Consider the following 14930-nt stretch of genomic DNA (forward strand, 5'->3'; position numbering starts at 1 on the left):
GCGTGCGTGCGTGCGTGCGTGCATGCGTGTTTCTGTGGTGGTGGCTGTGGTGGTCAGAGAGCATAGTTGTAGCCAACCACCACCCCACCTCCACCTGCACCACCATGGCCCATGACTAGAACACTGTCCTGGGAGTCTGAACACTGTCCTGGGAGTCTGAACACTGTCCTGGGAGTCTGAACACTGTCCTGGGAGTCTGAACATTGTCCTGGGAGTCTGAACACTGTCCTGGGCGTCTGAACACTGTCCTGGGAGTCTATGCCCGGATCCTGTCGTTCACAGTGAGACCACGGAGACACCTTCCCTCCCTTCAGTCGATTTAACGTTAAGAAGTATGCCTTGGTTGAGTGGAATTGTCCAGCTATTGTAACAGTGTGGGGTAGAGGTGGTTAAACAGCTGCACAACCGTCCAGCAGGTAGCCAGGTGCGTGGTAAAAATAAAGTGTTGAGTCAGGGAGCAGGTCTGAACATCTTGCAACTCTGTCAGCTTGGTCTGCAACACTGCGCTCTTTCACCAGGCCTGGTGTGTGTTCATATGGCTGTACATATAGGATTAATAATGTAAGTTATTATCAACGCAGGAAAACAGCTCAACTCATTCGTTTGTTTACCATTGTTTAAGATAAAGATTCAAGCCTTGTTCTCTGAATCAGCAGCGTCCTTATCTTACCACATCTAACAAATTCAAATCCCAGTCAGCCATGACGTTGCAAAACCCAGACAGGGGTTGTGTATGTGTCTGGGATTATGTGAGTGTTTGTGTGTGTGTGTGTGTGTGTGTGTGCGCATGTGTGTGTGATTTTCCCTATGGCATAATTGTGACCGTCCCAACTGACTACGCCTCCTCTGAACACACTAGCCCAGACATAGAGGTCAGAGGTCAACACTGTTGCAGACACACACACACACACACACACACACACACACACACACACACACAGGCACGCACACACATATGCACATCCACGCACGCACAAACGAATGCATACAGCCACACACACACATAGCCACACATACACACACACACACACGCACACACACATACACACACACAAAATCAGTAGTCATGAGGTCCTGTGATGGAGGAAGCATCTCCGTCCGCCAGACGTTTGCTCTCTCTGGTTTTATCTCCTCTTCCTCTTCCTCTTCTCTCTCTGCTGTCTCAGCACAAAACTGCTGTGTCAGACCTGTGACACCACACAGGTGCAGAAACACAGAGCACGCAAAAGCACACAACCACACACACACACACACACACACACACACACACACACACACACACACACACACACACACACACACACACACATACACACACTGTGTCACTGAAACTCATAAACCTGTGCACTTTATGCCTCCCCCCCCCCCCCTCCCTCCCACTGTTATTTTATGTTTAATGCTCTGTTTGACAAACACCACATTTTACTCATACTTTGTTTTCTGTTTATTTTCTCTTTGCAGAACGACATCCTTGCTGCCAGAGCCCTGGCTTACATGAAGAAGGACTCTTCCAGCCACAGCCAGTCCATTTGGCTAGACCTTGATTGTTAAACGGCCGCTATAAAAGTGTTGCAATGAACAGTAATGCTGTGTTATGAGAACTGAAAGCCCATGCGAGAGTGAGTTGTAAAGTATATGGAGTGTTTGGTTCCACAACGCGATGCTCTCGTCAGTGAGTTATGTAAGAGGGCAGCGGGAGGGAGACGGTTGGGGGGGATAACAGTTGCCTATTTAATCTTTTAATAACTGTGAGCTTTTATGTCATTCATTTTGTAGCACGCATTGTGTATGTTGTATGTTGTCCCGTTCTGATTTTCAATGTTTTTTTTTCATTATTATTTTTTTGTTGTCTTTTTCAGTTCCGTTTTTCTCTTTGTTGCAAATATTCAATGGTTTTAAAGAGTTAAGCTTCTTATTGTTGTTGGGTCGATAATGTACAACAACTGTATAAATATTTGAAACTGCATGGTGTGAATAAATATTATTATTTGCATCCTGTTTCTTTTCACAAGTCTCATGGTTTTTCCAATATAATTTTGCCTTTCAACCTTTGTTTATTTGCCCACGTTCAGAAACGTCACATATTATAGTGTGGTTAGCCTATAATGATTCACTTCCGGCGACAGCCTTTCATGATTGGCTATTATAAAAAAAATAATTGAGTTAAAGGAGGGGAGCCTGTAACGGACAGCGATAGAGAGAAAGCTAGAGAGACAGAGACAGCCTTATCATAGTTCAGTTTGGTAGTCTACATATTGTTACATAACAGTAGAGTTACAAATGAATAATGAACAGAGCATGGTGCTTCCGACCTTCTTTTCCGACATCGAGTAGCCTATTATAGTATTTCGGCTGGCACGCGGAATTGTTCGGCGGTCAGAACTAATAAAACAATATCCAGTCCAATATTTTAAATGAAAATAGAATTAGCTCATTGCTAGAAATCTTAACAAATGAAGATCATTAGGTTGGACAGGCGCATAGGCCTACGTTTGATATTTAGGTCACCTCGTGCTGTGGTTCAATAAGCAGCCTGTATCGGAGCAGTGATCCTTCGATGTAATGCCGTTCATAGTCTAATAAACCATAGAAAATAAATGATTCCATTAACATTTGTAAATTATATAATATAGGTTAGGCTTATTGATAATTATAATATATAAATAGGATTTGAGCCAATGTTCTCTTTATGTAGCGCGATGGGTAGGCCTATTACATATAGACCTGGATTTATATTTTAGCATACAATTTCTAGCATTAGCTTGCATTAAAAAAAAAACCTAATTAAATCATCTTACAACTCCAGGCCTACTATTAATATCTTTGCTAAAGAATACCTTTCTGCAATTTGACAAGAGGTCCTAATCTAACCATTGCAGGTTTAAAATGGCCAACATACTAAATACATATTCTAAATGCTGGGCAGAATACTAAAAAATACGATAAGACTAGGCCCAAACACAATATCATCTGAGGTAGGGGGGTTTTCATAATTTGCCCAACGAGCATATTTTATCCACAAAATATAATAGGCCTATTGTAGATATTCGTTGGAGCTAAAAAGAATTGCAAGATAATACACGTTGCCTGACCTCTATTTATTAACTATTAAGAATTATATTTCGATGAAAGCCTACTGTATAGTTTAGCCTGGGCCTAATTGGATTAGTTATGGGAGGGTGGGGGTAGCAACAAGCCATCTGAATAAATGCAAATAGGCTCTTAGTGGGCATCGTGCCAGGTATCTATAGCAACCACATTTTGTGATCTTTGTCTTCCTTCATCCCTCCTTCCTACAATATGTGGGCTAATTACTTCTGTCTCCCTCTGCCTTCTGTCTTTGCTGGCGGTTTCCTCTTTCCACATGACCCTTTGCCAGAAAAAGAATGCATAAAATAAGAAGCGTGCTGGTTAAGTGATCAGTATAAATGTAGGTATTTTTGCAGGGTAGGCCTGTAGTTTTTTTCTCTTAAACAGTCCTAATGGCTCCTTACTAATATCGAATATTTCGCTGGTCCACTGCTTGTATGATGGGCATCACACTTTTTTGCTATTAATCATTGAGGACTGGTCTGTCAAGGTCAAGTTCAAATTCACGGCGTGACCCCAAATTTCCACAACCACTTGACAAGTCCAATAGTTGTGTTATACTGTCACCTATCGACCACTTTCAAAGCTAAAAAAGATTTGACATGGTTTTGAGAACTCTGTATTTCTTTTAATATAGTGCTCCCTTGTGGTCACTTTAAATAATACAGGTTGTAGTGGAACAAAACACAAACCTCACTTGTCGATTGGTTTGCATTGTAGATGATTCCCTCTAATGGTTAACACATGCCATCACAGGCATAACCTCTGATCTGCTGATATAGTTACCCGATACCTACTAATCTCTTTTAAACTTCAAATATATAAACTACATTCATATTTACACGGCAAAACGTTGAATAGGCCTACCTTAGAATATGTAAAATTGTATAAAGAGCTGTAATGTTCTTGGAATGAATAAACATAGTATAGTTCATGTCAGGTTTATTAAAGAATCTCTGAGGCTGCCTACAGATCACAGTTAGTGTGTTTACATTCATGTTGGCACAAACCACTTTACAAAACAGATAATTCCCCTGTGTCAAAACAATTGCAACATGCACATGCACCGATCCCATGTCTTTGAACGTCTGCATATGATTAAATAACTTTGTTAAAACTTTATCTATTGCATTAAATTAGCAATGGCTACATTAGGAACACCATAGACAAACCCCAAAAAAATAAAATGTAAAGTCACTCATCTTTTTAACATACGTATTATTTCATATTAAGCCACTTTATGGTATTACGCAAACAATTGAATAGGCCTATTAATAATGTAAAAATGAGAAAATCATTGTTTTGGCATTTAATGATTGTCTTAATTACTCTCCAGTTCTAAGGTAATACTCTGAGACCAGCCGTTATACATCTGTTGTATACTTTCAATATCGCCCTGTGCTAGACAGTAATGTCCCTTTGTCCCTCACCTTATGTCAACACACACGCATCTTATGAAACGAGAGGACAACAACATCTCCCTCCGGCCAACTCTCAGCACACAGACTCCAGCAAACACAAAGTTACGGTTACATTTCAAGCAGGCGTAACACCTAAATTACTGTTATGCCATTGAGACAGGCAGGTTACAAACAAACCTCAACGAACATGGTTCTCAATTAGTACAATTAACAACAAAAGCGATTTGAAATAACTATTTAATTGTCAAAATGTCAGTATCACTGTGCTATAGCAAATTCTGGAAAAGCCTATAAAAGTGAACAAAACCTGCTGCAAAAAGGTCATAGGTTTAGTATTAACTATTTAAGTCATAGCAAGATCATTACTATTCCCTATGAGGCACTTGGAGGTCAGTATCGAGAAACCAAAGAACAGGTCCAGCCGTTGACCGAGAGCAGCATAACGGAACGGCCAGCAGCCACTCATGAGTAGCAACATCGAGCAGAAACATCGCACACATAGCATTGTTATCAGGCCGACATGAGGAGGGTCGACCCACTGTGAGTAATAATACAACGATGGACCCTGGATCCACCAGAGGGCTGGGCTCCACATTAAGACGACCCACTCATCGTGTGCTCCGATTGGCAGCTGATAATTGGGGAGGCTCCCTTTGTGTCCCTAAAGCCTTCCCATACCTACTCTGAAGTAAAGCGCTTTCGTCTTCTTCCCTTAACGTTTGTGCTGAATCTGATATGAACATTGCCGGAATATTGTATGGTACCGACATAGATCAATTGATTCCTGTATATAACAGAGATACAATCAACCACTCTCTCTACAAGTCTTATACCAGTGTATGATAAAGCAGTGAGTTACATAGACCGGTGGGGGGGGGGGGGATACCATGTCCCCTGGATGTGTGTAGGATGCAACCCCAACACACACACTGTATCGGCCTACCACAGGTTGCAGGTTCGAGCAAAAGTGAAATACACACACACAATAGTACCATAAAAGGTACATACGTACATGCCTCCAATCTACGCACATGTAGGAGGTCCCTTGACCCCAGCACAAAGCTTCCTGGTGTTGGCATACATGTGTTTATAAATGGCCTTCCTTACCTAGCCCTCTTTGAATCTGACGCCACAAAGCCGGTCCTCACTTCCTCACCACCGGCCCAGCTGCTCCCGTTGCTCATCCTATAGTGAGAGCAGCAGTCCTCTGAAGGCTTAATGGTCCAAATATAGCCACTATGGTTGATATTTAAAGCCTCTGCTGGTGTCTTATCAATGCCCCCTGAAATGTGAACACAGCACAAGGCCAGCAGGCTCCATGGTACACACTGGGGGTCTAATGTTATACAATACTACTTCAATTAAACTGGGTGATGCCGATGAGATAATTTTGTGGGATGTTATAATGCATTACATAAGGCATTGTACTATTTGATATGAGGTCATGTTATGAAAAATGTTTCATCAAGCCAATTATTCTCTGCCTAGATGTTTTAAAGTGTCAAAATCATGAACAGGATTAAATCAAACAAAGCTGCACCATGTCAAAACTATTAATGGCATCAACAACTGGCCTTATATGGGTTCACTTTCCCCCAGCACTGTGTTGTTAAGGCGGCCGCCTTAACAACAATAGGGCCCCGCCTTGACTACCAATTTATATAAAAAAATGTTGTGTGTTGATGCGTCCTTGAGCAAGACACTTAACCCTAACTGCTCCTGACGAGCTGGCTGTTGCCTTGCATGGTTGACTCTGCCGTCGGTGTGTCAATGTGTATATTAACTGATTTAAGTCGCTTTGGATAAAAGCATCTGCTAAATGCCCTAATTGTAATTGTACACATATATATATATACTTTTTTTATGCATTAGCAAAGTAGAAAACTCTCATAGTGAAAGAAAACATACTTCCATCAGGTGTAAAAAATAAAGATCAATAATGCATCTGTAATACTGTTACAACAATGGTCGTGCCATAAAGCTTTTTGAATTGAATTGAAAAGGAGACCCCCCCCCCCGCTCCTTGACTAAGACATTTACTGGGAGAAACACTGAAGTACTTATGCAGCAATGCTCGGATCAAATTCAAATGAAAAGCATGTTATCCCTCCCTTACCAGTGAACGCGTGACACTGCTCTGACATCCTCAGCTCGCACAGCAGATGTGTCCAACTGGATGACCCTGTTGTCACTCAATTGAACAAACACGATCAAGAGGGAGAGCACTATTAAACCACACTACCATCAGTAACCGCTATTCATCCATCTGCTAACAATCCAAGATGCCCAGCACATCCAAATGAGTCGAAGTCAGCCTACGTCACGAGAAAGAGTGTAGGTGCGTGGCACAGACACACACGCGCAATGTGTTTATCGGCATCGTCGAGGTGGCAGATTCACAAGAAAGTAACACATCTTTGAAAAACGAAACCGACGACTTTAAAATTATTGCACATGACAGAGCCCCACAGCGGGCTCGCGGACGACAGCCGGTCCGGGGAGGCTTTGTGACCCATCGGCCCCCTGCATCCAGCCGACGCCTCCAACAACCGGCCTGCCACACGGCCGTACCATCCAGAGGCAGCGCGTGTTTGAATCCCCCCCCCCCCCGGCCGCCTCACTGGCCCCCCTCCAGGGGTTTTACCGGGACGTGTAGCCCATTTGTTGCAGCTTCCTCAGGAGGATCTGCGTGAGGTCGAAGGTGGTGAAGCTGATGCCCACGGCGATGGGGCCCTTCACCCAGTTCATGCTCAGGCCCTTGTAGAGGCCCCGCACCACGCCCTCCTCCGCCACGATCTCCCGCATGGTGCCGGCGATGGTGCCGTAGGTGTGGCCCGTCACGCCCGCCGTCTGCATGCGCCGCCGCACCACGTCCAGGGGGTAGGACGCCGACTGGCCCAGCAGCCCTGCGCACGCGCCGAACGCCAGCCGCTCGTAGGAGTAGGGCTGGGGGCGGCCGCTTCGCTCTGCGGGGGGGGGGGGGGGGGGGGGGGCGGCAGAAGAGTCAGAAGGGTCACGATGGGAAGTCGCTTTGAATAGATATAAAACGTCCTAAATTGTTGAGACGCTTTTACCTTCTTATTCGTTTGGATACAATGTAATTAATCTGTAGGTTAGGGTCGAGGCCTCTTGCTCAAGGGCACCTGGCAGGTTGGCATGGGAATAAGCGGGGTTCGAAGCCAGACCCTTTCCGCTGGGATTCAAACGCCACTAAGCGCCACCCAGGCGTCCCTGCGGTGGTGGGGGGGGGGGCGTACCTGCGTGCACCTTCTTGAGGGTCTCGTAGGTGAAGAAGCTGATGCCTGCGTAGGGCACCACGCCCAGGATGGTGGGGGTGAAGCCTCTGTACAGCGTCTTCAGGCCCTCCTCCCGGGAGATCCGTCCAAACACGTGCACTATGTTACCGTACCTGTGGGGAGCCAGTGAGGTGGGAGGGACGTGAGCCTTAGGGGTACAGGCGAAGGAAGTGGGTTCAAGGAAGGACATGACGCCTCTGAACCAAGACATCCACAGACATTTCTTCTGAGGTTGGGTTTTAAATAAAGAAGGACTGGTCTAATATCGACATTTGACTTTTGAGTTAGTGGGAGATGACCGGCCTTACATTTCTTTGGGTGTGACTGCCATCCTCGCACGTACCATGTCCAAAGGATAGGTCAACATGGCTGCTGTGGTACCTGCCATGGAGCCAGCCAGTAACCGTGGTATCGGAGGCAGGGCCCTTGGAAGCAGAGGTCAGGACACGTTATTAAAATCAGCCAAGTTGCTGCAATATAGGAACCTTTCTCAATAAAGCACTGTAAAACAAGAATATATATTTCTGTACTTTTCTGTGCTTTCAGGATTTAGTTAATGAATTAAAAAAAACATCATATCGGTCTAATTAACACACAAAAGTTAGTCTGTTCAAAAATCAAATCAATGTAGAGCCCTTTAGTTGAATGCATATTTTTGCATGCATATTATGGTACTGGTCACTACTCACTTCCCTTGGAAGCCATATATTCCCCCCAGGAATATCTTGTACTGCTCATGAGCACAGAACTGGATGGCAGCGTAGGGGATGACCCGCACCATGGTGGCAGAGTTCCCCCGCCACAGGCTGAGGAAGCCATCCTTCAGGTAGGTCCGGTAGATCAACCTGTAGGCCTCCTGAAGACACACCAAAACAAAGTATTAGTACGTCAGTCGAACAGGTGTGTGTTTCGCTATGAAAGAGATCAAATGTCAGATGTGAGGCAATCTACCTTGGCAGAAAATCTTGCGGAAGACACTGAAATAAAGAAGACCACACACACACACACACACACACACACACACACACACACACACACACACACACACACACACACACACACACACACACACACACACACACACACACACACACACACACACACGCTTCATGATACACCTGACCAAATATTTGATGGAGCGAATATTCGATTTACTGAAGCGAAAACATGATGAACAGATTTTACAGGTCCTTCTGCTGTATAATATCCTGCAGGCTAGATCCCATGCAGTTTGGTAGCTTGCCTTGGAAGATGATCTTGGTTCTGTCCAACGGGGCTACAGCTGTCTTGGCCAGAGCACCCGCTAGAGCGCCCGACAGGAGGGAGTTGAGGACAGATGGTCTTGGCTGCAGACGGACAGGGACACAGCTTAGAATCACCTCCCAGTTAGCAGGGACATGGTGTTCCAATCACACAAACACACACACACACACACACACACACACACACACACACCTTACCTCGGAATGACTGGAGGAGGCCGATGGCAACACTTCTCCCGGTGTGTGTGCTGCCCGTTGGTCCTGGACACCATTACCCATCCCCAAGAGCTACACACAGCCGGCCCTGGATGTGCTCATGTACTCCGGCCAGCAGGTGGCAACATCTGCAGTTGCTTGCAGCTCAAATGTCGGTTGGGATAGTTCTAGGAGAGGAGAGCGAGAGACAGAGGAAAGTCAAAATGAAAAGGAACAGTAGATATGTGTTTAAGATAGTAAAATATGCAGCTGACAAGTTGGGGAACTTTCGATTTATTGGGCTAGCAATTGATCAATGCTTAAAGATAATTGTTCCTACAAAAAGTAGTTACAGGAACCATTCTCACCAATCAAATGGTCTGTCTAGTGTAATGGAAAATTCATGTTGGTTAATACTTTAAGATTTTAATTGAAGCTCTTCAGGTTGTTTTATCTAGATCCCCTTTGTTAACCTTTCGACTGGGGTGAAACGGTCACAAGTAACTCCTTATGTTTACGAGAAAAACTCCTGTAAATTTAACATTTCCCTCACATTAGTATATGAACAAATGCATTGCGGGGAGAGGGTGAAACTGTGTTAAAAGGCTGTTTGAAACTTGATTCTGGGCTCACTCTGCAGTGTATGCATGCATTAAAATAGGTTAAGGCCTAAAAAAATGTTTTGTTTGGTTCCGGTTTCCGACCGACCCTGTCAATTTATGTGCGACCCAAATTATTTTATGAGCTTTATAAAAAAAAAAAAAAAAAAAATTTTTTTGATGCAAACTATAATTACGTTTTGGTACAGCACCTCTTCATTCTGTACAAGGATGAGCGAATTTTCTCGTTTTTAAATGAAAACAACCTACCTATCATTCGCTGCCGCTGGAAAAAATAAAATAAAAAAATAAAATAAATTCCCTACCTACCCATGACCTCAACTGACCACCAACAGGAACCAAACTTTTTTTTTTTTTAGGCCTAATTATCTACAACTATTATGCGCTTTATTGCATTTACAAATCGTACGTGTCCTAGACGTAATATCTCATAAAGAAATTGCCACGACACTAGGCTTGGAGGTTGAAAGCCTATCCCTAACCCTTCTTCTATAGCAGAAGAAAACACCCATGATCCACCCACAAACTCTTTGGTAAGATACTATGTTCTAGTTTGTTCCATTGAATAAGAACAATTAGCAAATAAGAAAGAAAACATTGGTCACTCATAAGCCCATTCGTTAAACATTTAGTAGGACTATGGCCTTACGGTTGGGACATTGTTTAACCACGGTAAAAATGGATGGAGGGTAAGGGTCACTGGAGAGCAATATGACTCTCGGAAAAAAATTACAGTAGGCGTTTCAGGAGATGTTTATACAATGCTTTTGTAAAAGCTGTGTTATACAATAGCCAGAACCTATGGGTAACGCATACGCCCAGCCCTACTTCCTCCCCACACCCAATGAAAGACTTTAACATTAATTCAATGTCGGTCACTTCCAGACAGTGTACATTATCTGATTTCTTCCGACTTACCAGCACGTTTTGCTGGTTTGACACGTTTTGCCATCTGATATAATTTGCCAACTTTTAGACGGGGAAATGTCCGAGTTGAGGCTTTCCCCAAAAGTAATTGAGAAAAACGTTGAGATTTAAAAAATATGATATGGTACTGGTATGTTTTGTTTATGTCCTTCATATGCATTCTGTGTGTGTGTGTGTGTGTGTGTGTGTGTGTGTGTGTGTGTGTGTGTGTGTGTGTGTGTGTGTGTGTGTGTGTGTGTGTGTGTCAGTACTGAGGTCAAATAGCCTATTTGTGTGCGTTACTCAGCTGATCAATAATAAACAATGTTTACGATGACGTTGCAGAAGCATTCAACATTAACTTCAACATTAACTTTCATGATCCTTGTGATGACAACCAGACAGAGAACCTGATCTATCAGTGTTGGCGATAAATACCAACACAACAATCTTTGTACACAGATACCCCAAACGCTACTAGCTTACAACCTCTAAGTTGTTCAACACTGCCCTCGTCGAGGAGGGAGATATCTAGCAATCGACGGTCAACAGTTAACTACATGGTAACTTCCAGCTCGCTTACCTTTATCGTGAATTACACCCTCGTTGGTGCAGTTATGCTGTATGATGTGGTGTGTCCTGTTCGTTAGCAAGTTGCTAACCAACTCTACTCTACAAATTCCGCAGCGTTAGCTATTCTGTATAACATGAAAAGGGAAATTCCTGGATCATTCCCAAATACGGACATGGAGAGTTTTGCAGAAATTGATCAAGCCGTTGCATAAACTTTCTCCATAGTGTTTCATGCACTCATTTCTCGTACAGTGACTTTGAGTGACTAGAATAGTCCATGCTGTTATCTAGCTATCTGCAGTTACCGCTGCTGTCACCGATATCAACAGCAAGGGCGAGCCCAATGGGATTGTGGGAAATTGAGTCAGTCCGTCAGTTTCCTTATGCCTATCTCTCTACAGCTTGGATAGGTCCATTCGATTGGCGTGAAAAGGAGGCGAGATAGACTTGTTTCGATTCTCTAGAAAAGTCAAGTAAATGTCTTGAATCACTTTATTATAACCATTACGCATAATACTGCCAATCAAAATTGAATTGCTCCTGCAATCCAAGGACCCAACCCATAGCTGTAAATATGAATCAAGCCATGCGAATTAATCAGCTCAAATATTGGTCAATTAGTAGTAAGGAGACACCCATGGGCAAATTTGAGATGAACACATGACCATCTTTAATTTCATCAAAACATCCAGAGACGCATTCTACATACACATACAATAATATTATTAAGCAATTGGGAAAAGTGTGAAAGCCTAATGCAAAAAAAAAAAAAAAAAATGGAATACAGCATTTGTAACAATATTGAGTTGACAATTGCTTATGACACAATTAGTAATTAGGAGTGACCATTTTGCAGGGAAGGGAATTCAACACACTTGACAATTACTTAATTTTGATTAAGTGGCTTCTAGCGGTGGTGCATAATCCTTTCAGGAGTGCCATGGAAGGCTCTTCTTCAGTATGTGAGGCTGCCCTTCTTGCCCGTCCACAGCTCTTTGAGCTCCACCTCACAGCCCAGGTCTCGGAGGGCCGCTTTGAACACATCCCCGAGGTCTCCGTGGGTCTGCAGCGCCTGAGCTATCAGCGGCTGGGCACCCATCGCCAGGATGGGTTGGCAGAAGTGTTCCATGCTACTCACCAGGTTCCTCAACAGCATACACGCCTGTCTCTGTTGGGAGGAAATCAAGGAGACATCAGGGTAGTTTGGTGTCAGGCAGAAGGCCTAAAAGGAAATGCATTAGATTATGGTTGCTCTTATAGTACCTGCACATTAACCACATCCGGGTGCGTCCTCATACACTGGACCGCTGCAAGAGTACCTCCGTTCTCCATGATGACTGTGCAGTTTTTGGGCTTACGCAAGGCCAGGACCGAGAGACAGGCACTGCCCTGCTCACACACCTACCATGGAGAAACATGATTTTAAGCGGTTGTTCGATTTCACATTGTTTTCTACCAGATACTTCTGCATGACAATGTACTCACATGTGGGTTGCCCATATGTCTGTTCATGGCGATGACGATGAGCGGGACTCCACCCGCGTTCACCACGGCGTCTTTGACATCGTCGTTCCCGGCGATTGCCTTTAACGCGCAGAAAACCTGACGGACCAGCTCCTAAAAGAGAGGGAAAAACATTCAAGCGTTAAGGGAATTGGGATTTCTAAGATATAGAAATTGTGTTGAGAAGTATCCATTTGGGTAAGCTACCTGGGACTCATAGCTGTCTACAAGCAAAGTCATCATGAATTTTAGTCCTCCCAAATCACAGATGTCTTGACAATATTCATTCCTCACAGCCAGTCGGGACAAAGTAGCACACAATTCACTCAGCACAGAGAAATTATCCACATGAGCTGCAAGTAAACAAAATAGCAAATACATGATTCATATCAAATTATAATATCAAATCCAATAAGGAGGTTACCAAAAGTTTTGTGTCATCCTTCATTAAAATTCTACCTTTAGCAGCTGCAGTTATGATCTTCAATGCGTTGTGGTCCTGAACAATCATCTTGGCATGCTCGTGGGCGTTCCCGAACGCAACTCTGATATCATCATCGAAGGTCATGTACCGGAGAGTGGCGCAGGCCTCTTTGACCAGCTCGCCGCATTCTGTGTTACGGCTGATGGCGCCGGTAAGCAGAGGAAGCACTCCCCCTTTCACCAAATCTTGCCTGTTCTGCTCATGCTTCAAGCAGCAGTGACGTATTGTGCGAAAGCCAATAGACATAACGGCGGGGTCTTCTTGATACTTGTTTAGGATCAGTATGAGAAGGGTTTGACCCTCTGCATTTAACAAGTCCGGCTGTCCATTGGTCAGTGCAGACAGGGCAGAGAGAGAAGCTATTACACCTTCCTTGTCCTCTAAACTCCTTTTGCAGCAGGAAAGGATGACGGGATATGCATCTTTTGTAGAAGCCAGGTGCCGCTGGGCAAATCCAATGGAACACTGCTCTGTGAAGCGTTTTAGGTCGGAAATGATCTCGCTCTCTGCGGTAATGTTTGTTATGTCACCAGTGTTTTTTAAGGCGTCCAGTGCCTTTAAGAGAAAATAAAGGGATGAATTGACGGATGAAGGTATTTGGCATTTTATTTGGGTATTTTAGTAGTGCGCACACAATCTTCTGAATAACCTATTCCAGACTCACCTGTAAGACTTCATGAACTTGCATTTGGTCCCCTTGTTTGTCTTCAGATGTAACTGGTACAGCTTTGACAATGCAGGCGAGATCCACACCTGCATTCATAGTAGAAATATTGGCTTACAAATGAAAACCTATAATTTACTTTCTGCATATTGTTAATAACATTTATTAACTTCCATCGAGAGTACGCAAAAGAACAACAACTGAGATAAACCTCACTGACACAATCTAGCAGACAACTCATTTAGATGATGGTGGTATTAAGATCAACATGTAGAGTAGACCATGGAAAGATGAGCGTGTGTCACTGTGTGAGTGAGTGAGTGAGTGAGTGAGTTGCTTGTTAAAACGTTACCTTGAGAATCAAACTGCTCCACAGCATCCTTCAAAGCATCATCAGGATCCATCTCGAAATCATCCATGTTTTCTTTGACCACCGCATCGAAGGTTTCCTGTGTGATCCTACGTCTTGCCATGGTCACAGCGTTTAGTTATATTTTAGACTGTTATTTTAACCTGGTGAGAATGTTCACCGATGTTATACACCACAAACAGTGGACCTCAAACCTGGCAGTAACAATGACTTCGAGTAAACGTTGGCGCCGCCAGTTAAGATATTGGCGCAAGATATGAAAGGCCAGAATATAAAGTTATCGGTGTTCAGCTCTGCTCATTACAGCTCAGGTTAAACTGGATAGCAACGATACGAATAGAAAAACCCAAAAGACGTCAGAACATCTGTCATAAGCGGAGTCGGTTGTCCCCATACTACCTAGCTAAGACAGATAACTCGTAACATGGGTGTGAATATACACCATGGGGAATACACGCAGTTGCGTTTCCTGAATATCAAGTGCCGTACATATGTCCCGCTTTCAAATATGTCCGGCTTCCTATTATTCGATCAAAACGTTCCACA

At 43.8% G+C, this 14930-nt stretch overlaps 2 protein-coding genes across 2 annotated transcripts; both read right to left on the reverse strand.

Annotated features, from left to right (window-relative positions):
• Positions 1 to 6831: 6831 nt before the first annotated feature.
• slc25a42 (solute carrier family 25 member 42) lies at positions 6832 to 11709 on the reverse strand. The gene is made up of 8 exons (XM_030364665.1): positions 11374 to 11709; positions 9268 to 9452; positions 9051 to 9153; positions 8759 to 8784; positions 8497 to 8663; positions 8116 to 8232; positions 7769 to 7920; positions 6832 to 7477 (listed from the first exon to the last, which is right to left on the reverse strand). Exons 2-8 carry the CDS (start codon positions 9346 to 9348, stop codon positions 7152 to 7154), a joined length of 972 nt encoding a protein of 323 aa, XP_030220525.1. The 5' UTR covers positions 9349 to 9452; positions 11374 to 11709; the 3' UTR covers positions 6832 to 7151.
• Positions 11710 to 12005: 296 nt separating this feature from the next.
• armc6 (armadillo repeat containing 6) lies at positions 12006 to 14878 on the reverse strand. The gene is made up of 7 exons (XM_030364644.1): positions 14367 to 14878; positions 14015 to 14103; positions 13326 to 13905; positions 13074 to 13219; positions 12849 to 12980; positions 12627 to 12764; positions 12006 to 12531 (listed from the first exon to the last, which is right to left on the reverse strand). Exons 1-7 carry the CDS (start codon positions 14485 to 14487, stop codon positions 12319 to 12321), a joined length of 1419 nt encoding a protein of 472 aa, XP_030220504.1. The 5' UTR covers positions 14488 to 14878; the 3' UTR covers positions 12006 to 12318.
• Between the last annotated feature and the right edge of the window lie 52 nt (positions 14879 to 14930).

The sequence above is a fragment of the Gadus morhua genome, chromosome 8, assembly GCF_902167405.1.
Source record: "Gadus morhua chromosome 8, gadMor3.0, whole genome shotgun sequence".
NCBI lineage: Eukaryota > Metazoa > Chordata > Actinopteri > Gadiformes > Gadidae > Gadus > Gadus morhua.

Coding starts and splice junctions, on each gene's coding strand:
- slc25a42 (XM_030364665.1), bottom strand. CDS start 9,348: ATGGGTAATGGTGTCCAGGACCAACGGGCAGCACACACACCGGGAGAA. Junction 8,785..9,050: donor AACCAAGATCATCTTCCAAG/GCAAGCTACCAA, acceptor TCTTTATTTCAG/TGTCTTCCGCAAGATTTTCT. Junction 7,921..8,115: donor GCAGTCACACCCAAAGAAAT/GTAAGGCCGGTC, acceptor GGCTCCCCACAG/GTACGGTAACATAGTGCACG.
- armc6 (XM_030364644.1), bottom strand. CDS start 14,487: ATGGCAAGACGTAGGATCACACAGGAAACCTTCGATGCGGTGGTCAAA. Junction 13,906..14,014: donor AAGTTCATGAAGTCTTACAG/GTGAGTCTGGAA, acceptor TTTCTCTTAAAG/GCACTGGACGCCTTAAAAAA. Junction 12,532..12,626: donor CGGATGTGGTTAATGTGCAG/GTACTATAAGAG, acceptor TCCTCCCAACAG/AGACAGGCGTGTATGCTGTT.